Here is a 22,763-nt window from a genome sequence, read left to right as displayed (position 1 = left end):
CACACAGGCGCGGGAGACGCCTTCCAACAGCCCGACCTTGGTCCTTTAAAGCAACTGAAATAAAGGGCAGTGCTGTTCCTGCTCTCCCAGCCCACTGCCCTGCGCTGGGCAGAACGAGCAGAAGAACCCATAGAGCAGAAGCAAGGTCTGCTGCCCTGCACTCTGCCCAGCACACACTGACCGCACCTGAGTGGTACTGCTGTCCTTGCGCGCACACACACACACACACACACACACAGCTGCCCCTGTCCCTGCTGTGGCACCAAGGGGGTCTGGGAGCAGCCCAGGGCCACGCTCACACTGTTCCCAGCAGCTCCCAGCCCGAGCAGCAGAACAAAGAGGGCTTGTTCTGGAGGCAGCTTGCATCACAGCAAATGCGATTGTTCTCATCGGATTGTATGAATTCTCCCTAGAGTTCATACGTAACAGAAGTCCATTAGAGGACTTTATCCCTGCTAATTTCAGACTACAAAGTCAAACCGCGTATCAGATGAATCTGCACAGGCAGGCTTATTTATATGCAGCAGCAGTGCTGGGTGAGTGCTGCCTGCCAGCAGACTGTCATTAGCTCATTAGCAGAGGGCATCGCATTTAAGCAGAACTGAAAAGGAAACATCACGTTGCTGCGAGCGATCCCGCTCCCCGTTCCCAGCCTTCTGACTCACACCTAGAGCACATCGCAGAGGACAGCAGGAAGTTTCACTGATCGCTGCCCAAGGAACTTTGCAACCCAAAAAGTGCCAGGAGTAAACAGTCCCTGAGCATGCACAGCCCATGGCAGACGCAGCTCAGCAGGGCTCTCTGTCAGCTGTGCTAAGCACTAGGACACATGAAGCACAAACACACAGCAAGTGAATGATGGGCAAACCCACCTCATGTAGCAATCCCCCATCTCCATGTGCGGCTGCGAAACAGCAGATTCACTGCAGAATGTAAAAGTACCTCTTTGACATTGGTTTGCATCTTAGTACCATGGAACAAACAAGAAAAGCAACCACAGCCTAATGTTGCAAGAGTAAAAGTAAAAAAAAAAAAAAACCTCTATGAAAAGTACAAAAGAGCACAGGACAGCCACTGGAGAGACTTGGAACAAAACCTGACAGCAGCAGGCAGGCTGGCCCCTGCGCATTGCACACCTGCTCCAGCCCCAGGTGCTGGTACCCAGTGGGCTCAGGAGCCCTCCCAGCTCCACAGCTGGATTCCCTGCCGGGGCACCTGTGAGCAAGGGACAGGCCAAGGCCAGGACCCCAGCGCCACCCCCCTGCCCAAAACCTCACTTCTACATGCCCTTGCTGCTTTTTCCTGAGCAAATGGAATAAGCAGCAGTGCTCCTCAGAACTTCCACACCCATTTCGCTCTTGCACTGTCATGCTGACTTACAAGCTTCCCAGGAGGAAAAGTCAGCCAACTAAAAATGTTCGGATGAATAAACATCTCTCTTTCCAAAGAAGAAAGAGTGGAGATGCTCGGTTATCTTTACTTCAGTTGTTCACCCATCTTCTGACATTCTGACATTCCTTCCCCACCTATTCGTCCCAAGTAAGATTTTAAGCTGCTTAGGATAACTTGCAGGCTCTGCATCTCTGCCCTACCAGCTGCTATTACAGCTAATCCTGGAGGAGTTTCTTACGTATGGTTTGGCTCATCTTAGATTAGGAAAACTTATATAGAAACAGGTTACACAGCAGGAGTCAGTTTACAAGATCCTGAAATAGGAAACAATGCGTTGGCTATTGTAAGACACAAAACTGTTGGAAGAAATCTCCGCAGGTCTCTAACCCAGCCTTTGTCCCCCTGAGCCACCTTCTCCCGGTCCCATACAGGCCCTGCTCCCCAGAGGCAGGTGCCAGCTCTCCACTGCCATCGTTCTCGCTCATTGTTCTTGACGGGAGGCCCAGAAGTGATGCATTATTCCACGCGTGGTCTAATGAGGTAAGCTCTGCTGTTCTAATGCTGCTTTTGCGTAACACCATCAGAAAGATCTCAAAACTTCACCTCTTCCTCAGTCAGCTGCAATGACAGAGGCATCACTTACAATGAACAAAAAGAATTTTATTGGAACGTATACACACAGGGATAACAGAGGTATCTGAGTAATCAAATATGGAATGTTTAAGAAAGTTAAAATAAATAAGGATACTAAGTTTCGCCAGTGCTAGGTCCAGCACCAATATAAGTAAATGCCCTCTGAACAAGTCTGACTCTGACGGGACCATCCCTGCAGAGTCTGTAAAGGTTCCTACCACCAGAAAGTGGCCAATAATTTTGGAATACAGAGTCACAATAGTGCGCCTTCTACTGATGTGCATTCACACTGTTTATTCGCTATTTTCGTCTCTTATTTCTTTAATAATATCTATTAAATTCTGAAGTCCAAAAACGTAACCCGTGTCTTGGCCCTCATGCACCACGCTATCTTCTCCGTAGTACTTGCAGGTGGTGTGGGCAAAGTCTATCATGCGGACATCAACAGTACTAGCAGTCGGTTTGTAGGCATACGCTCCTGCCGACTCGTCTGAAGACTCCTCTGAAAGGTCCTCCAAGTCCTCCGGGTCCGAGTCAACAGCAACTTCTTGTCTTTCCTTCCCATCATAGATGATCAGCAGGGAGCTTGAATAGAAGCGGTAGGACTCCTGTTTCTCCAGGACCGACTTCAGTTCAGTCAGTTTTTTAATAACGGATTCAAAGAGTTCCCTGCGCAGGTATTTGCCGTTATGAAAGAACTGGTAAAGTGCTTCTTTAAATCCTTGGACTGAGAGCTTTCTTCCATGGTACTTATTCATGAACATCAGCTGGCCAGTGCCTGCCTGGTACACCTGGGTATTCAAGCACACGCAAGAGAAAAGAAGAGTTAAAATTGCTGGCAACGCTGACCTGAAGGCTGAGGGGTGCGCAGGGTGGAGGACTGCTACAGAAAGCTCTTACACGGTGATACACTGCTCTCTTAACATCGCCCTTCTAGTTACAGAAACTGTTCGCAACAACAGACCCAGCAGTGTCTATGGAACTTAGAGGCTCAGAGGAAGTGGAAAATTCCTTCAGTTAAGATTTGAGCTTTTCCACTTGGAATGTATGATGGAGGAGGTTAAGTGGGATTAGGAAAGCTGTGGCCAAGATCTCCAGTCAAGATACAACTTGTACCACAGCCACTCACACACCACCTGCCTCTGCTCACAGGCACACCAGCTCATTCCCGGAATGCTGTGCTCTATGGGACAGCAAACATTGTTTTATAAAAATCAAGGTGTGCCACCCCATAAATCTCCCCATTTCCAAGAACTTGGAGGTGCTCCTGCAGGAAGATTGCTTCCTATGAAAGTGCTCCATGCATCACACAGAAAAAATGTCTAAACATCTACTTAAAGTAAGGACTAGAGGTACTTCGAAAGCTCTTGTTTTCCACCACAGGTCTATACTGGAAGGCAAACTGACAAGCCAGCCAGCCCAAATCCCAGCAGTGTGGTTAAAAGGCAGCTCCCACACTTTCGTTTCTGTCTCGTGCTTTTCTCAGAATTTAAACAGTGAGCTGAACACCAATCATGCCAAGAGTCATGCTGGGGAACAAGTCCTAGCAAACACTGCTGGCATTCCCGGAATCTGTTGGACAGGAGGAGAGAGGCTTCAGAAAAGCCTCAAAAACAAACAAGTTCTTTCCCACTTGTCACTCTAGGAAATACAGAAACAAGTAAACAAGAAACTTGGGTGAAAGTCCATGCAAGCATCTTTTTTGACCACTAGTCTTACCACACTTTCTAAGCCACTTCACAACGAGCCTACTTTAAACAGAAAAAGATCTTAGCTTTTCAAAGTCTGCAAGACAGAACTGATTGCCAGTTAAAACTTTGGCAAATTTCCATGTTTTATTCAAAAGGGCATGTGCCAGCAGACCTTCTCTTCAACTGTTTCTTATGCTTATCCTGAGATGTTAATCAAATCAGTAATTTTACTACACAGTTTTCAATTAGTGTTAGGGTGCAGGAGCCTCTTTTCTTGCTCAGAGAACACAGTCCCTGTGATGCAGCAGTCGCTACAGGTTGCTCCTGCAGATGCTGCCACCTTCAACTGGTAAGTCACTCTCAAAAGCTTCATTCCACTCACTGATGGAAATGAAGCACAGCATCTCAAGGACAGCAACACAAAGGATTACTATCAAAGCAAAAAAAAAAACAGAAATAAAAAAACAGGAACAGGTACTTGTCTGTTGCCTTACACATAACTCATTTTCCACTCACCTGCATGCCACAAACTCTGACTCCAATAACAGCTGATGTACTCTGCTGACATTTACGGATTTGGTTGGCCTTCTTCTCTTCTGATGCATCATCTCCATGCTGTCGGGTTCCCATTTTAAGGTCCAACACACACGGTACTTCATATCGAGATGTCAGGTTTTCCAGCAAAATGAATTCTGGAAATGCTAGTTAAGGAAAATCCTCACAGTAAAACCACAGGATTTTAAAACCACTACCACAGACAGATTTTAGTGTCACAATTCTAATCATAAGCACGCCCAGGAAACAGTAGCCTATCAAAACTTAGTTGCAAACACACGGTATCAAAGTGGTTAGCTACTCCTAGTTCCACTGGTCTCTGGAGAACACAGACAAGACAGGTGTTTTGTGTTTTGTTTTTTACAGTAAGTGGGTACAGTGTAATTGAGGTCATACAGATAAAATCTGGCAGATGAGCCACGGAATCAGAATGACCAAGTACAGCCTACAAATAGTTCAGAACATGAGATCTGTTTCTGAAATATCACACATTTCTTAGATAGTTCAGTAATCATCGGCAGTGAAGCAGTGAGAGCACCGGCCACAAAGAACTTTCTCTCCCTTTGAACAGTTTATTAGTCACTGGGATGTTCTGGTAATTCATTCACCAGAACTCCTCACACATGAGAATTTGCTTACCAAAGCATACAGGTGTCAATATTTTCACAGGATTTACTGGCTGCACACAAGCCTGCATACAGCAGGATCACCTCCACCCACAAAGACAGCACCAAGGCTGGAAAAGACCTCCAACATCATGCAGTCCAACCGTCCACCTACCACCACCAATTCCCCACTAAACCACATCCCTCAGTACAACAACCTAACATTTCTTGAACACCTCCATGGATGGTGACTCCACCACCTCCCTGGGCAGCCTGTACCAGTGCCTCACCACTGTTTTGGAGAATAAATGCTTCCTACAGTGAACAAGTTGGAATGTTTTCTAACTTGAGGCCACCACCTCTCCTCCTATCACTAGGCATGTGGGAGCAGAGCCCGACCCCCACCTCACCACAGCCTCCACTCAGGCAGTGGTAGAGAGCAATGAGGTTTCCCTGAGCCTCTTCTTCTCCAGGCTGAACAAGCCCAGTTCCTTCAGCTGTTCCTCACAAGCCTTGTGCGCCAGATCCCTCACAGCTTCACTGCCCTCCTCTGGACACATTCCTATGCTCTGCCTATGGCTGCAGAGCACAGAAGTGTGCCTCAGCTTTCATGCAGTCACTGCTTTTTTTCCTTACCCTCCCATCCTGACAGTTTATATTCAGCTTTTCTTTATCAAAAAGGCTCACTACGAAGAGACTATCAAAACAGACAACTCTTTTTTATCAGAACATCCTACCCTATATTTAAGACAACATTGAGAAGTTGCTGAAAAGGGAAAGCAGCAGCTAGTTTTTGAGATGCCCAGTACTCAACACAGTAATGGCTCTCATCAAGGGAAAGAAAAAAAAGTTACAGAACTTCTGTTCTCTTCCAAATGCTTACATTAGTAAGTTGGTTTTGTGGAAGATTCCAAACACTCTAAAACCTTTCCATTAATTAAGTCCCCAATCTGTAGATTTAAATTATTTGGATTTCCTAGCTTAGCCACTTCACAACGCATTGGAAGAGCCTGTGTTCTGGAAAGTGCTGGCAATCCCTTCCAAGTCGCCAAATAAGTGACTGCTTCATGGAGCCTCTCTGGGTTATAGTTAAGCCTGCACTGAATTTTTATCTGTCACATCCAAGAAATAAAAAGCAGAGCCCTACTCATTCCATTGCAATGAGGTATTTTCAGGAAAGGATACTGTATTGATTCCGATGTTTTGCATTTTCCTTCATCCGCTGTAACTGCTGCTGGTGACATTTCATGCTCCAAGGATTATGTTGTTTAAGCTGTGAACTAATATTACCTTTTTTCTCTACAGTATAATACAAAACTTCAGATTTCTTCAGCCACTCAAATTCTTCCTCCAACTTATGACTAGAAAACAGAATAAAGCATCAAATTAGAAGTGAAACAAAAACGAGCACTTTGTCCTCACTAGGTTTGACTTTATAAACTATTTTGCTTGCCTTCTCTAACAGCTAGCATTAAGTTTTTTTCTTTCTGTACATTCAGACAATCTGCACATCAGTAATACATCAATCTGTGTAAAGCTACTTCCACATTAGTGTAAATTAGCATACAGCCAAATATGCTACAAAACACACAGTAATTCAATGTATACATTCTTTACCCATCTGAATTACTACCAAACAAGTAAGGGATACTTCAAGGTTTATCCCTTGCTAAGATTAGTGTTCTAGCACAGTTCTTCACAGCAGGCACAATTATATGTAAATGTGGGGGAGTATACGACAAGCACAGATAAAGCTGGATTCCTAGAACAGCACAACTGAAATGTGATGGTTTGTCGCTAATACATCTCTTGTACAGCACTGGAAAACCTTTCTTAGCTAACCACAGCAAGAAGGAGTCACTACGCTATCAGGCTGAGGACAAGGTAATTTCACAACTGAGCCTGACTGCACCAAAGAGGTCAGGGAAAAAAAAAAAAAAAGAAAGAAATGAGAACAGAAACTGAAAGCAGAGCTCTGGAGAGTTCTCTGGGATTCTGGAGACCTTACCCCAGTCTGACAACAAAAATGCTACGCTTCAACACTTCGCAGCCCAGCTCTTGCTATTAAACCTACCTTTTCATTTTTTCCTCTTTCCTGTGCTGTCGGACCCACTCCTTAGATATCTTCTCATTTTCTAACAACACTGTCTTTTTGCTAGTCCATCGCAACAGCTTACTTTTGGGTTCACAGTCAGAATTATCTAAGTTTTCCAAGTTATCGTGGTCCCCGTTTAACGGATATGCTATTAGACATAAGTTTCCATCTTCATCCTCTTCAAAGCTCACTGACACCACACCTGAAGAGAGAAAGGACATAAGCAGCTGTGAATTGCTGAAGCAATAAGCAAGCCTTTTACAACACACGATATTACATTAAAAATACAGCAACTTTAGCGTTTTTCCTCTTACCCTGGTCCTTAGTTTCTATCTTGCCACAGGCCAAACCTCATCTGCCAGCCTAACAAATATCAAAAGACCTAGACAAAGACGATACCTCAAAAAAGACAATTTATCACGACAAAAGAACAATACAAAAAATTCTGTTCTCTCCAATTCAGAATCAAGAATCAAATAATAACAGGAGACAATTTCAATTAATAAAAATGTTTATTAGTTTTAAAATCCTGACTTGTCTGACCCTAAATGAGATGTAAAACATGTTAACAACTTGCAGTGAAAAGTGACCTGCACAAAAAAAAAAATTCAAACAGACACTGAAAGCTCTAAGTTGTGCATGACAGCAAAGCAAAATCCTCTTGTCCAAACAAGATTTGGTCAGCAGAACCCCAGGGGAAAGACTTGCAAGCAGAGCAAAACAAGAAAACGTCACATTACAATAAAACTAGTCCAAGAGCTTCCCCCTTAAATCACTACATTGAATTACACATTTTCTTCTTTTTGGTATATATTTTATTGATAATGGTAATGCAGCAGTCTTGTGAAATAAATAACAAAATGCAATACAGAACACATCTGTGGTACACAGAAAGATGGTGAACCTTGAAAACACTTTTCTCTTATCCTCCCTCTCCAGAGACTCTGGAGTACTGCACTGCATTCTGAGAGTCCTAGCGGAGTGCTCTGACACAGATGCCCCTGGTGCTAACATTAGCATGGTTCTGTGCTCACTTAAGAAGCCATAACAGTTGTCTGAATTGTTTTTTAATGTTATGTTTTCCAGTCCCCTCTCCTTATCCTCATATCAAGCCATCTGCACAGTTCTTGCAGCTCATCTTTGGGCCAGAGGGAGAGGTCTCGGCGAGAGGTGGGCACTTCTGAGTTGGGCAGGCGGCTCTGACACCTACAGCACCCGTGGGAGGGGGTGCAGAAGCTCTGACTGACACTCCTGCTGCCACAAAGGAAAGGACAACAGGAAAAAAAGGGGGAAACCAGCTAGCAAGTGGCCTTTATCCTGGAAAAAAAAAAAATAACAGAAGGCCCAAGTGAGGCCCCTTGCCCCCTAAACCCCTCCCACACTCCCCAAAGAGCCACATACACCGGTACAATTGTTCTATTACATTCTGAAAAGTACCAAAGACCACATTTTCTTCCAGTCCAAAAGAACTCGTGTAAGATGTGTCAGGCAGTCTCTGCGAGCACGCAGGGAGCGTTACAGGGAAACATCTCTGAAGTCTTCCGCCAGTTTCACCAACGGTGAAAAACGGTCACCCTTACAGCTGTTCAAGTCAGTGTGCCATAAAAAGCAACTCCATTTAAAAAAATGCTTCAGTCATTATTTATTAATCACCAGCCAGCCACCGATGGAATAACAAAGAGAAAGAACAGTATTTCTGTTAACTAGAGCGATGTTTAGGAGAACTGGAATTTCCACTCCTACGTAACATCTGACTCAGCCTCATCACGGCTATTTGATCCCTGCCTACCTAAATGCCATGGATTTTCGTTTCCTTAATGACAGAAACAACGCTGCAAATATTTAACAAGACATTTCACCGACGTGTATTTATCGTGATCAAAATGAGAGCGAGAGGACAAACCCCAAAATAAACGAGACCACAATTAAGCTTACACACAGCATCACCCATCTTAGCATATCCCTGTAAACAGACATTAAACCAGCGGTGAAAATAAATTATAAATCCACAAAAAAAAAAAGCAGCAGAGGATTACCAAAAACATTCACAAGCTGTTAGCGACTTACCTGTGCCTAAGGAAGGTAAATGGGCTATCACCAGCAGAGCTGTTCTACTCTAATGCTGTTAGGCAGCCCAACCACCAGCTGGGCAAGCATTTCCACCCTGCATCTCCACAGCCTGCCTCAGACAACATCAAAATACATGAAAAGAAAACCCCAAAATCTCTTCCATACAGAAGAGATTTCAGAGACAACAGAGCACACGGCACACTCGTATTGCGGAAAGCGGCAGCCCAACCCCTTCCTACGGTTCGGTAACTTACCCTCATACTGCGGAGTGAATTTACGCATTTCTGTTGGGAGAGTCTCATAGAACTGGTGCTCCCGCTGGATAAGAGGCTTACAGATGGTCTTGTCATTAAACCGGAGGACACAGGAGTGTCCCCCGACCTGGTGGACAAAGGGCTCGAGCAGGACTCCCTTGGAATAGTGCTCCACTTCCATAGCTCCAAATGCTGGGCTCATCCTTGTAGCGCATTAGACAGAGGGAGGTGACGGTGTGAGGGCGGTTTCGAGGCGGAGGTCCTGGAAGCGTGCAGGCAGAGCTCCAGCCCAGCGATCTGTAAGGCAAGCAGAGGAGCGCGCCGCCTCAGCCCCGCACGCCGCTCAGCCGGCGCCGGACTGCGGGCTCGTTCGGGACGCGGACAGACAGGACGCCGCGCCTCGCCCCGCCCACCGCGCCTCGGCCAATGGCAATCGCAGATGGGCGTGGCCAACGGCGCCCGCCCACCCGCGCCTGCGCAGTGTCGGCGAGGGGCGGGCTGCCCCGGCACGCAGCTCGCCCGCAACTCCCCCCGCGAGCGCCCCCAGCGGCCGCCCCCTGCACACACCGGGCACGGGGTCACGGAGCGGAGCTCAGCCCGCGCCGTCCGCCTCCGCAGCCGCCTGTAAGTTTTTAGTTGAGTCGCTCTAATTTTAGACCGAAGCTTTAATCATTAACTTTTTGCGGCAAAAACAGGCTCCTACTTATTTTGTCTGAAGATCATTACACAAACAATAAGGCACTTAGTTCAAAGGAACCACAAAGCGTTCCAGGTCACGGCTCTATTTTCATTTGCCTGCCTTTGTTACCCAGCGGCTTTCCATTAACCCGCTATGGGCAGCAGCACACCGCCCACGGCATGCCCCGGCCTCGGGGGCATTGCTGGAGTGAAACCACCACTTCAGGACACAGATCGATCGCTCAGTTCCAGCTCCGGGAATGTTTACCTGCACCACGGGTAACAGATCAATATTTTACTCACTACACAACAGGTAACTGTTTTTTTTTTCTCCTTTGCTTTTAAGAACAGTAACGGTATTACCAAATTAGCAAGCTTCCCTTCCAGTACATTCCGTCATCGTGCAGCTCTGTGTCCCCAGAGACACCAACAGCACAACAGACACCTCGAGACAGGCAGGACGAGACCTCCCGGCGTCACCCCAGCCATTTCCCAACGGCAGCACTTCCACATCTCTCGCGAGTTGTAATCAGGATTTCCTCGCACCAGCAATGCTTCTGGAGCCTCCCAGTGCAAGCAAGCCAGAGGTTTGCTGGCGTCACTCGGGGCACAGCTCGGCGCACATAAGGCCCCAGGGGTAGCACAGCTCTGCGCTGGCACTACAGTTACACATGGGCACTGCAAGAGGTGCTCACTCCAAGACAGCAGCACTGTTCTGTGACCACCTTCCTAGTTATCCTTGATATAGAGACACCGACTGGCAGCGGTGATTCGAACTCAGGAAGCGGCCCCTCGCTCTCTGGCTCCTGGTTAGCACCAGTCCTGCTGCTGCACAAGCTGCACCAGGAGCTCAGCCTTGCAGACGCTGCTCCAACAACGCAGCAGAAAGCACCTGCAACACAGCCGATACTCAACACCTCGTTTACCCAACGCACCTTCAGGGAACTCATTAGCAGCAGCTCAGCTTGTTTGCTTCGCACATGCCCAAGCGGTGCAAACACCACCTCCCGCCCCTGGTGCACTGCATTACTTGGCAGCAGCACAGCCCCCAGTAGGGCTGCTCGCTGCTTCCTGAAAAACACGGGTCTGGCAGCACACCATACAGCACGGCTTCCCATTCAAAGGCTAACAAAGCAAGTTTTTTTTATAGCTCTGATATTATAAAAATAGCAGTTATGCAATATTTAGGGGAGGGATGTTAAAAACCATCTCCACAAGTCAAACACGGTGTGCTTAGCGTGCATGGCCACAGGGCAGATGTGAAGGCCGTAGAGAAAGAGGGAAACTCACAGCAGCAAAGACAGCTCACTGTGCCGATACAAATAAGCTCTCCTGTTTTTGTCCTGCTGTAAGCCTATGATGCATGTAAGGTTTGAACAGGACAGCAGCGCCCAGAAAGGCAATATGCCTGCACGCCCCTGCCCATGGTTTAGATCTCAGTGAATCAAGCAGCACAAGTTCGCATTGGGAACAATTACTGTATTTTACCCATTCAAGATATGAAAGATATCTAATAAATTCACGTTGTTTTCATGCAATTAAGTGGCTTTCAGAGGTCTTCTCATTTGCACGTAACAGCAAAAATAGCCTTAAAATTTTGTTCCATAATGTTAAAAACCAAGGATTTTTTTTTACCACAAACAATGTCTGCTATTCTAACTTCACTTAATATTGGGGATTTTGCCATTCAGCTTAACTGAACCTGAACCACAACTGTAAGGCCCATCAGAAGCGCTCTGTACCATCCCATTTACAAACACCCTACTTGCACAAACAACCTCATGAATACCTCACATTGGTTCTACTTCCTTTGAAAGAAAAGCTCTAACGTAAGACTAGCTGCTTCCAACAGCAGAGATTCCAGGCAGGACAAGCACAGCAGTTGTACACCACTTTTCCCCCATTCCATAACCAGCTTGTTAGCACCGCTCTCCAGGCAAGACAGAGCACACAACAGCTGTTGTTCAGCATTTTTCCCAGATTCCCAACTCAGCACGCTCTGCCCTTCACCCCCCACCACATGCTCTTATTCTCAACCACACATGACAGCGACTATCAAAAGAACACCACCATGAACTCATGTTTTCAGGGTTTTAAAATGTATCTCGGGTGACACCACTCTTCAGCAGGTATTTTATGTCCTTACCGCTTCTTAACTTAGTCCAGTATGCGACTGCATTAACAAATGCATCCTCTGGAGATCCTAAGTAAGCAGCAACTGCCTCCTTCCTAACAGTCTCACTGAATAACCCTTTTCTCAATACCCAACAGCAGAACTGCTGGTACACAGCCACCCTCCCAACCCCCCCATTAAAGCTGGGTTCCCCTGTGCACAGACTTGCACACACCGGGTGCCACCTGCAGCCAGCAGCCCCCAGTCAGCTGTGCAGAGACTCAAATGAAGCATCAAAGCTTCCTGCCCTCCTTCCCACAGCTCACAGCACAAAAGGGAAGCTGCTTGCAGAGCTGAGCTGCTACAAAGCGCCCCAACCCCACAGAACCAAAGATGAGCCCCTCCTCCAGATTCCGAGGAAACTAAACCACCCAGACGGGCAACACAAGAAAGAAGAAAATCAGTGACCCACTGGCGAAGCCCAAGAGAAAGTTGGTTCAACCTCAAGAAATGAAAACCAACTGAGAAGGGATGGACAAACATGCAAGCATCAATGTGGAAAGCACCATGGGAAGTTTGTGAGACATCCACCCACCACCTGCTTTGTGCACAGAACCGGAACCTCACTGCAGAGCTCAGCTGGAAGTCACTGTCGTGTGCAAACAGAACAACCCTTCACAGCTGGAACAGCATAAGAACACCAAGAACCTGCAATACACCTGTCAAAGCGGGATTGTTAGCAGCACATTCCAAATCCTTATGTGACCACACTACAGGCAAGGCTCCTGTTCTGTTACCAGCACAGTCTATTGCAAATAGCAAGGTATACTCCTTGAACACAAGCTACAAAGCAGAGGGATGTAACATTGGGATATTAAAACCACTGCACTGGTTAAATGCTTCCTGGTTTCCCTAAATGCAAGAACAAAGACACATGGCAGTAGTATGTTGTTGGTCTGCCAACATCTGTTAATAAATTTGCCTGGTGCCTGCAATGCTCTGGCCTGCATCTCAGAAGGCTGCTCCACTGAACCTGCCTTAAAAGACTGACTAGAGTGGGGGGGAAAAGTCCTCCCATTAGGTATAACTTTAAACCATGGTCTGGGGCTACCCACACTACTTCATTACTTATAAATACTGGTAAGGAAAAAAAATGCTGAGCTGTGAGTTTCTATGCAGGTGAACTTTTTTTTTTTTTTGAGTTCTTCTAGAGCAAATCAATCAATAGAATGATCTTTAAGTTGTCAGTGACAGGTACTCCGAGATGAGTAAGTATGAGGTGTTGTAAAAATACTCAGCAGAACACTTAAAGGAGTTAAACATCAATTCCTCCACAGCTACACACAGAGATGATGCGTGCATTCGCTTTCCAAGCAGCAAGACTTTGGCTCCAGCCTTCCCTGGTCAGTTATGAGGATGGTGGGAGTCCCACACTGTAGTGATGGGCTCATCACCACCAGCTACAAAGCAGCAAGTTCTGCTTGCTGAACACAAAGTGCTTGGTCTCTTCTACTGGTCTATCCCACCTGCTTCTTAGAAATATCGATACAGAACAGTTCTTTTCTTATCTGTTCTTATCAAACTGCTGGCAGCTGCAGCAACACATTCATGTAGGTTGGAACAACAAAAAAGCTTCACCAGACAAAAAGGAAGAAAATTCCTTTAAGTTCTTTACTTGATCACACCAAGTAGACTGAAGCTAGAACCCAGAGTTATGCATAATTCAGGAACAGTTTATACAAAACATGTTTGGCAGAGCTAAGTAGACAGCAGTCATTGCTCATATCAAGGTAGAAATCTAATCCTATTTTTGACATCAGACCACTAGCAAATGATTCCCAGCAAGAAAGAATGTGTACTTATTATCAGATGGAAAGTATCTGTTCATCTAGAAATTAAAGCAGCAGCACTTCCCTCCTCCAGTTACAAGAACTCCTATTTCAAGCTGTACACATTTTCCTGTTGTATTATTGGAGAAATGCAGCAATAAAACCCAAAGCAAATCCACTGGCATTAGTTTTTCAAAAAAGTTCCGCGCTCTGTGCCAGAGTTCATCCATCACTGGCACATGTCAAGCAAAAAGCAGCTGAAGTATTTAGCTCTAAAAAAAAGTTTCAGCCTCTTTGTAAGTCTCTACTAGCTCTACAGATCTTCAAAATTAGCACTCCATTTAAAAAGAAAGGGCAGGGTTGTTTAAAACTACAGCACAGAAGAACACCTGGAAATACCCTAGGTTCCTCAAGCCAGGTGTGTCACACCCACAGGCAGAGGAGAGGGGCAGTGCAGCTCTGCCTGCAGGAGCCAGCCGTGCACACCAGCACCCGCTTCCTGCAAGGAGAGCACCGGGCCCTCCCTACCCAGGGCTAACGCTGTCTGCAGTGTACACACAAAAGATAAGCCATTCCAATGCCCATACATGTATAAAGATGCACACTTTGAGCATAAAGCACACAAAAAGCAGTATTTCTGCTTGCTCCTTTTAACCATGGAGTTGTTTTCCTCTAAATATCAGCAGCAATATTTACTATGAGATAAACACTGCCCCACAAGTTGAGACATGCATTTACAGTTGTAAGACTGAAACAGCTGCAGAGCTGCTCTTGCAGCAAGTATCAGCAGGACTTGAACAGATGTAACTAAGAATTACAGAGTGCACACATCTATGTGTAACACACTAACAGCACAAACACGTCAATAAGAAATCTGCGTTGTAACATGTTCCATCATTGTTCTTCACGCACAACTGCTGTCCCTCATCGTGCCTAAGCCAGCTCCGCATGGCTTGGAGAAACCCAGTGCCCTCTTGCTTTGCCTTAGAACACAATGTAGTAGCCAAGGCAGTCTCCAGAGCTTCTACAGCTTTTTCTTAGCAGATGAAGCCACTGAGCCGAGGGAGGGAACTCCTTAAGCCTCGACAAGGAGGTCAGGTGCTCTGAACAAGTTTTAGAAACACCAAAAGCAACAGCTTTCGGCTCACCGTACGCCCTTTGTAATCTGGAAGTTTTAACAATTACATAAACAAAGCTCTAGCAAAATGCCAGCTTTATGTCTCAAAGCTATTTAATCTCCCCGAAACAAAAATAAAGCCAAGTTACAGGTTACTAAGCATACTCTGCCAGAAAAGAGCATGCAATTCTGACCTATGCAGTATTTCCAGGGACTGTGTAATTTAAGAGCGAGTCTCTTTTCCAAGTGAAAATGCCATGGAAACTAAGAAACCTGAACCACCAAAACTAAGCTACTTAAACTTCCTATTTAGAAACTGATCCATCCTAGAACAGTATTCTGGCACCGCTGGCTAAAAACACCGGCTGCTATAAAAAGACAATACTGCCCTTTGTCATGGAGAAACTGAAATAGCATTCAGCCTTTAATCTTCTGAAAATATGACAGCAAAAGCTAAATTACGTGGATTACACAAGCCCAAGTGCTATTCAAGATACAAAAAAAAAACCACCCAGAAATTCAAGCATCAAGGTTAAAATAAACCCGTGCATACACCTTTCTTGGTACCACAAACTTAGCAGCCTGGTACTTCTAACCCCTCAATAAAAGAACACGGTACCTTTCTGAACAGCCCTTCAAGCTGTGACTAAGCTGCCCTACATGCAAAGTTGCTCTGAAGGGCACCTGCCAACTCTTCCACAAAGGCTGCATTTGCTTTAGTACACGAAGATTTTTCTGTCTACACCCCATTCAGAAATCCCAATTCCTAATGCTTTTCAAACCACGGCTCAACAAGTGGACAAGCTTGTTAAACTCACGCTTCACTGTCCAAATCCTAAAATCCACTCTAACTCCTTGAGAGAAAGATTCCAGAGGAGCACCAAAGACCTCCTGTAAGTGAACCGCCAGAAGAACGGAGCCAACAATCCACAGTTACATATTTCACGTCTCCTATTTATGTGTATACCATTCATACCATCAGCATACGTTAAATGAAGCTTAGTTCCTTTCTGCAGAAAGCAGTCGCCAGCAACGCAAGGCAGACAGCAGTAAGACGTGACGTGCCCATCCACACTTCATCCTATGCTTCCTCAAACACTGGGTTTGAGACTTTACCTCAGATCATGGTCACTGAGCTTTTGCTACCGATCAGTGAAGGTTCGTGCAGGTCATTCACCATATCCTTTTAGCTGTGTTTGTCTCAGAATGCACTGAACTACCCCAAAACACATCTCTAACCAAACCACACAACCTGAGCTTGCATCCTCAAGGGATCGTGTATGACTGAGCGACTTTTACATGCTCCTCTTTCCCCCGCGTGCTTGTTTCATGGGATTAGGTTAGGTCCCAAGACCTTGAACGCAGAGCTCCTGTGATCACTTCAACATTCTGAAAGAAGTTCACTCCCAAAACACACAGAAGAGTAATCTCACCGTGCTTCTTACTGAACTACACCAGCCTGGACACAAACAGGTAAGTTCAAGGCAGCTTTACAAGAAAAATTCTGATGTGGCACAGTAAAATCAAGGGAAAAAAATCAGGAATATTTCTCCCAGTAACCACAACTCATTCAAGAACAGTTTCTCCTCAATAAAAGTGACCACAGTCTTTTGTAAAAGTGTATCTGCTGGCACTTAAGAATTTTTGTTTTGTTTTTTAAATATTCATGTATTTCATGTTTCACCTTTTGGTGATGTGACAGCACACCACGCGGGGCCAACTACAGCCTCAATGTATCAATCGCTGTCAAAGAATTAATCCATTTTAATCTCACACAGTTTATGTAGGCAAACAGTGCTACAAGAACACTTGAAGAAAATATTCAAAGCTTCAGTAACCTAGAAAAGGAAGCTTCCACTGGATCATGCATGCATCACACACCTCTCAGCAGTCTGAAATTCAGAAATGCAAAAGAACATTTTATTAGCCCAGGTAGTGGGGCATAACCGTGGCAGTTCTTATGCCCTTCAAGACACCTGCTGCTTTACAGCAAGATTTTGTGCCAGCCAGTGACACTCTAACACAAGCAAGCATGGCTGGCACAAGTGTATCCACTAGCCAGAAGGAGGACTCAGGCAGGATGACTGCCAAAAACATATTTTCTCCTCAAAACCCTCCACCATCATTCATGCTCCGCTCATGTTCCAACTTGCGTTGTGTGTTTCTGAAAAACAACACTGTCAGAAAACAAAACATGTCAGGGAGAAATCAAGCTTATGGAAGGCCATGGAAGACTATGCTTTTTGAAATCAAACCATGCACAGCGATGTTAAGTCATTATTCACTCAAACACAAGAAATCATTGTTCAAAATTTGTTTGAATATGTGAAAGGTTTTGTTTCAATAGAACAAGTGCAAGATGGACCCTCCCCACCACTCAGTTCAGTGTGGCTACCTCCGCATTTATTCCATCCACTCTTCGTCCTGGAGAGGCTGCTCACTTCCATCAACTCTGAAATGATTCTACAAGAACACGTTGTTCCCTGCTCACCTAGAATTGCGTCCTTGGTTTAATATTCAAAAACCTCTCATCCAAATCTGATCAATTGTATGAAGTCAGACCCATTCTTTTCCCTTAAGTTAGCTTAAATTTATTCCCTGATTACTTCAGTATGAACACATCACATCCATCCAGCTCAACCTCATACCTTTACCTACACTGAACCAACCTTCTGAAAGAGCTAATACCTCAGAGACATCAAGACGATGCCTATCAAGTCAGCAGTTCCACTTTGAAACAAGGCGTATTAGGTAACGTCAATCACATAATGTGAAATAAGTTGCCATCATGTTCTTAACCATATATCCAAAGTACAAGACAGATAATGTGCCGTTCTTTGGCAAAAATAAATGAAAAGAGTAATTGCTAGAAGGAAACTGTCATCGTCAATAAGCACAAAATTAGGCAGTGCCCGCAGTTCCTGTAAGGTTTCAGGCACTACTGAAGCCTTCTGCATCACAGCACGGCACTGCTACTTGGGTACTGTCGTCAAAGCCATCTGCGCCTCAAGAAAATAAACCCAGCAGTTTCCCAGCGCTCATTCTTAACAGATTCAACAGCGCTTGTGAAATGAGTATTTCGTTCTGGCGCAGAGCTCCCCAAGCTCTAGATGTCAACAACCTGGAGCATCGTTAGCCAGTTCCAGCTAGTCACCCCAATTCTTTAGTTCCTTCCATCTTTTTCAATGTCAGCACAGCTGGAACAGAATGCAGGCACCAAGTCATACAGTTCCACTGAAAGGCTACTGCGTGAAGTCAGTAATTACCCTTCCTGTTTGGCCTATTAACTGGCTGGTCAGCACATACCCAGCTTCAAACCAGCCACAGCTTGTGCACTGACTCTTTCCCAACCATTCGTCACGGCAGATGCATAGAGCTTGTCCTCATCAAGCAAGACTCTCAGAGATCAGAAGAGCTATATGAGCAAACCTTTATTTTTTCCAGTAAACCAATGCAAAACTGGGCACTGCCTGGCTCCACCTATCTTCAGTAACGCCTATCTGACAGCCAGTACAACAACAGAGTACCTCCTGTACCTATGATAAAGGTTATTGTCAGTTTAACACATCCCATCTTTCAGAGGCATGCTCAGGACCTCAAGGACTTGCATCATACAAATCAAAAAGTGCCAAAAAACATCAATGATGATTCGAAGCTCCTGAACATCACCACCCACAAATCTTCACTTGAACAATTTTATCTCCATTATGCCTGCAGTATTTCAGACTCTGCAACAGAAATGTATGGCTACTCACAGCTCATTACATTAGGTCGCCATTTTTTTCCCCTTTCTTTCCAAAATTGAAGAAAAGAATGATCTTGAAACAAAATAGTTATTATGAAAGGCCCAAAATAATATCATCATGAGATATTTCTAAGAAAAGCTACAGAAAAGGTTATCTACAGTTACATCTTAAAACTACAAAATGTAGTCTCTTAGTATCTGAAAACCATCCCTATTTTGTTTCAAAGATGCATTAACCTTGGGCAAGACAGGAAGACAGGTAGAAGAACCAGCGATAGAGGAAAAATCCTCTCCTCTGCAATGGAAAATTTTCATCTCTTCAAGCAAGCCACAGAGATGCTCAGCCGGACCAGCGTTGCCTAGACACCGAGCACAGCCTCTTGCCAACAGGGACAAGCTACGCATCAGCAAACCCCACAGCTGATAAGTGGATGAACTGAAAGAGACAGCGAGCTTTTCCACACGCTACTGTAAAACACCTGACTGCTTCCATATCACGGCACTACCCCTGTTCACTAGATACACAAGAACCATTGTGAATACAGAGATATCCGCCTAACAGATTAGAATCCATCATACTTAGCTCTTACCTCTACACTTACAGGTATGCCTAGAGCAGAAAGTGCAATCAAGTGGATTTTATTTTGTTTTTGTTTGTTCATTTCTTTTTTACCTGCAACTCAGTTTCCATTCTTTCAACCTTTTGTTGCAGAAACTCAACTGTGGCATGTTCCACCTGTTAAAACGAGATCCGTACTCAAGCACTGGTGCAGAAATTGTAAGGAAACCAATGAACTTCTTCAGAAAAGAAGTCACATCTCAGCCCGGCGCTTAAAGCCACATCAAACCGCTCTTCGCTCCCAACCCCACCCTCCCCACGGGGACACCGCTCTGCTCCGCAGAGGCACACACCCTCAGATCAGAACCACTGAGAGAAGCTGCTGTTCACTCCAAATCTGAAACCCTATCTAATCGAGTCTATTTAGACTATAAAGATTTAATGATTAAGAGCAACTCATATTTAGCTTATTCCTTGGGGAAGCTCTATCACCAGTAGGTTTTTCACCATTAGACTGAGAGTAACCTACTCCCAAAGCAAGAAGGCAGACACCCGTGACCACAGCAGGGCACTCTGTTACAACAAGGCTCACCTGCTTTCCCCAACCTCTTCAGAACACAAAACCGTCCCCAAAACATCCTCCCTGGCTCCCCAGCTATCAGAGAACAATGATGAGGCATTACCACAGCACCGACCTGGCTGGAAGCCCAACCACCGACAGGCAGCTAAGTGCTTCTCTCTTTAACATCTTCCCTCACCCTGCTTTTTCAAAGCAGCACGCCTGACAAACGCGAAGTATTCTCCGCAAGCAACTGGTAGGGCAGGAATGTTGGAGAGCACAAAGCCCGGCGCTCACATCCCACCGCTACCCAGCTGTCCAGCTCCATCCCCAGCTGCTGTACCACATGCTCACGCCGATTCCGATCTACTTCGCCTCAAGAATAAACAGCAATACAAACTGCATTATTTGTATTACCAAAGCACTGTGGACAATTTATTATTCCAGCAAGCTATGAACAGCAACAACAGAAGAGACAGGAAGAGAGCTTTTCAATTAAGTTAATGCATCTCGATTTATGAAAAAATACTTGGCCAAATTTAAGGCGTTGCTTTTATTAGAAACGAGTCCATTTGGATGGCCGTAATCCTCACCAAGCACCTTGTGACTCCTCCTCCCCAAAACCCTTCCAGCCGCCCCTACCAGCAGACACTTCTGATCGCTTCAGGTGTTTAAGAAGAAGAAACATCACTTTCCAGATGCTGGCAGTTAAATTGTTGGGTCTTCCCACTTACAAATTACAAAAGCAATGCAGTAAACAACAACAAATATGTTATCACTCAATCTTAAAGTACACACGTGTGCATGCTTTTGTATATAAAGACCGTTTCCACTTTTTATTATACCCTGAAAACGTGCCAGGACGAGCAAGGATACCAACGTCTCAAGAGGGTTCAAAACCATTCACAACTCGATGCTAAATTCTTATTCCAACACCTGACACCAAAGGGCCCCCAGAGATGCACACAGGTACGAAATCACACAGGCGCAGCGCGCATTTCCCGAATCCCTGAGCACGGACACGGGCCAAAAAAATAAAAGCTGACAGACCAGAAGCAAAGGGCAATTAAATTCCAGTCCGTGCCAGGAGAGAAACGTGCGCTAAACTCGTGTACTTCTCACGGTGGAAACGAGGCCAAGGACACATCGGGGCGCAACCCGCACCGGGCCGTTACCACCAGCAGCGGTAACGCCGCTACGCAGAACGCCGCCCGCCCGCCCGCCAGCCGTGCCAGCGCCGTGCCGGCCGCCCCGCGCACTTCCGATTCCACGCAGCCGGGGGCACTGCCGGCGCAGCGTTACGCAACGCATCCTCCTGTGCCGCCCGCAGCGCCGCCCGGCCCGTGGGACGCCGGCACCTCCCGCTTCGCACGGACGGGCACCGCCGAGCCGCGGGCCGCCCCCTCCCCACGGCCCGGAGCCCCCGCAGTGCCGCGGCCCCCACCTCCCGCGGCCCAGAGCCCCCCCGCCGCCACACAGTCCCGACGCGGACCGCGCCCCCACCCCCGGCAGCACGGCTCCCTCGGAGCCCCGCACCCCCGGTGGGCGGCCCGGGCCCACGCCGTTACCTGCGGTCAAGTCGGCGCCGGTGGCGGCTGCGCCTCTTTTGTTTCTCAGACGTGAAAATGGCGGCGCGGAGCGGGGCCTGCCCTCCCCCACCCCGGCCCGAAGCCCCGCCCCGCCATCGCGCCCGCCCGACACTATTGGCTCGGTCCGCCCTGCCTCGCGCTGATTGGACGGCCGCCGGCGGCGCTGTTGCTAGGGGAGCCGGGGCCGGGGTTCGGGGCGCCGCGGGGCCGGGAGGCCTAGGGCTCCTCAGCGCGCCGGGGCGCGCTCCACCGGCCGGCATGCCACGGTCCTGGGCCCTCACTCAGGAGCAGTGGCCCCTCGGGGGCTCCCCAGCCTCCCCGTGAGGAGAGTGGCTCCTCGGGGCCGGTGGCCTGAAGCTTCTGGTACCGCCACAGCAGCCCTTTCCTGGGCCCGTGGCGGTGCGGCCACCGTCGAGTGAACGACGAGTGCTATGGTTTAAATTACTGAGCAGCAGGCTCTGACAGTGAGCTCAGCGACGCCCTGCCACCGCTTTAATCACGTTAATGAGACAGAGCAACTCCTCTTAGACACAAATTACTGCACGCTGCATTTAAACAAAGGTCAGCAAGCTAAACGCTGTGCAGACCAACACAGTTGTGCTCTGCAGCGCACGCAGCAGGAGGAAGGACCCTTTGTGTCCGGGGGCACAGCCGCATTGCTGCAGGCTGGGAGCACGGCCCGGCCCCGGAGCGGCCCAGCATGGGCATTTTCATGGGTATTTAAAGATTTTAAGTATGGGTCTCTTTGGACTGAAGCTAGCTATGAGCGAACGCGTGTGTAATTTACCCAAGGAATTGGCAGTTGTGGCAGGAGATTATCAGCTTGTTTTAATCTGTGAACACCCCCGGGCCGGGGCAGGGCTCCTGGCTGGTGTACGCTCCCCGTGGCACTGCTCCTGCTGCGAGTGCCGGGGGTGTTCCCATGGCATCACAGCAGCATTAGGTTTCCTTGGGCCTTGCTCTTCTTTCTGTCCCTCCTAATTAGCCAGGGAGCGATTCCAGGCTACAAGACACTCCGACACCTCCTGCCTCCACACGATCAGCTTTCCTGAGCTGGGTCATGCCTGTAACAAGAAGATGTTGATGTGGAGCGTGGCTTGGCAGGGGTGTGCTGCTGCTCAGCTCTCGCTTCCCCTCCATTCCCCCGCTGCCCTTGACCGCATGTGGCTAGCGGTCACCTCCCTGCCATGTGCCTGCAGGCACAGGCTCAGGGCCGCTCCCCTGGCTGTAAGGTCACCCACAGCACGACCTGAGAACATCACCCTTGGGCAGTGCAGCC

The 22,763-nt window shown here is 47.0% G+C and overlaps 1 protein-coding gene across 1 annotated transcript; it reads right to left on the bottom strand.

Moving 5' to 3' along the window:
• Nucleotides 2,038-21,607, bottom strand: IP6K2 (inositol hexakisphosphate kinase 2). The gene is made up of 6 exons (XM_021409411.1): nucleotides 21,464-21,607; nucleotides 9,296-9,592; nucleotides 6,951-7,173; nucleotides 6,062-6,237; nucleotides 4,233-4,408; nucleotides 2,038-2,816 (listed from the first exon to the last, which is right to left on the bottom strand). The coding sequence occupies exons 2-6, from the start codon at nucleotides 9,495-9,497 to the stop codon at nucleotides 2,319-2,321; spliced, it is 1,275 nt and encodes a 424-aa protein (XP_021265086.1). The 5' UTR covers nucleotides 9,498-9,592; nucleotides 21,464-21,607; the 3' UTR covers nucleotides 2,038-2,318.

This window comes from Numida meleagris, chromosome 11, assembly GCF_002078875.1.
Source record: "Numida meleagris isolate 19003 breed g44 Domestic line chromosome 11, NumMel1.0, whole genome shotgun sequence".
NCBI lineage: Eukaryota > Metazoa > Chordata > Aves > Galliformes > Numididae > Numida > Numida meleagris.
This window is presented reverse-complemented; position numbering and strand designations above follow the sequence as displayed.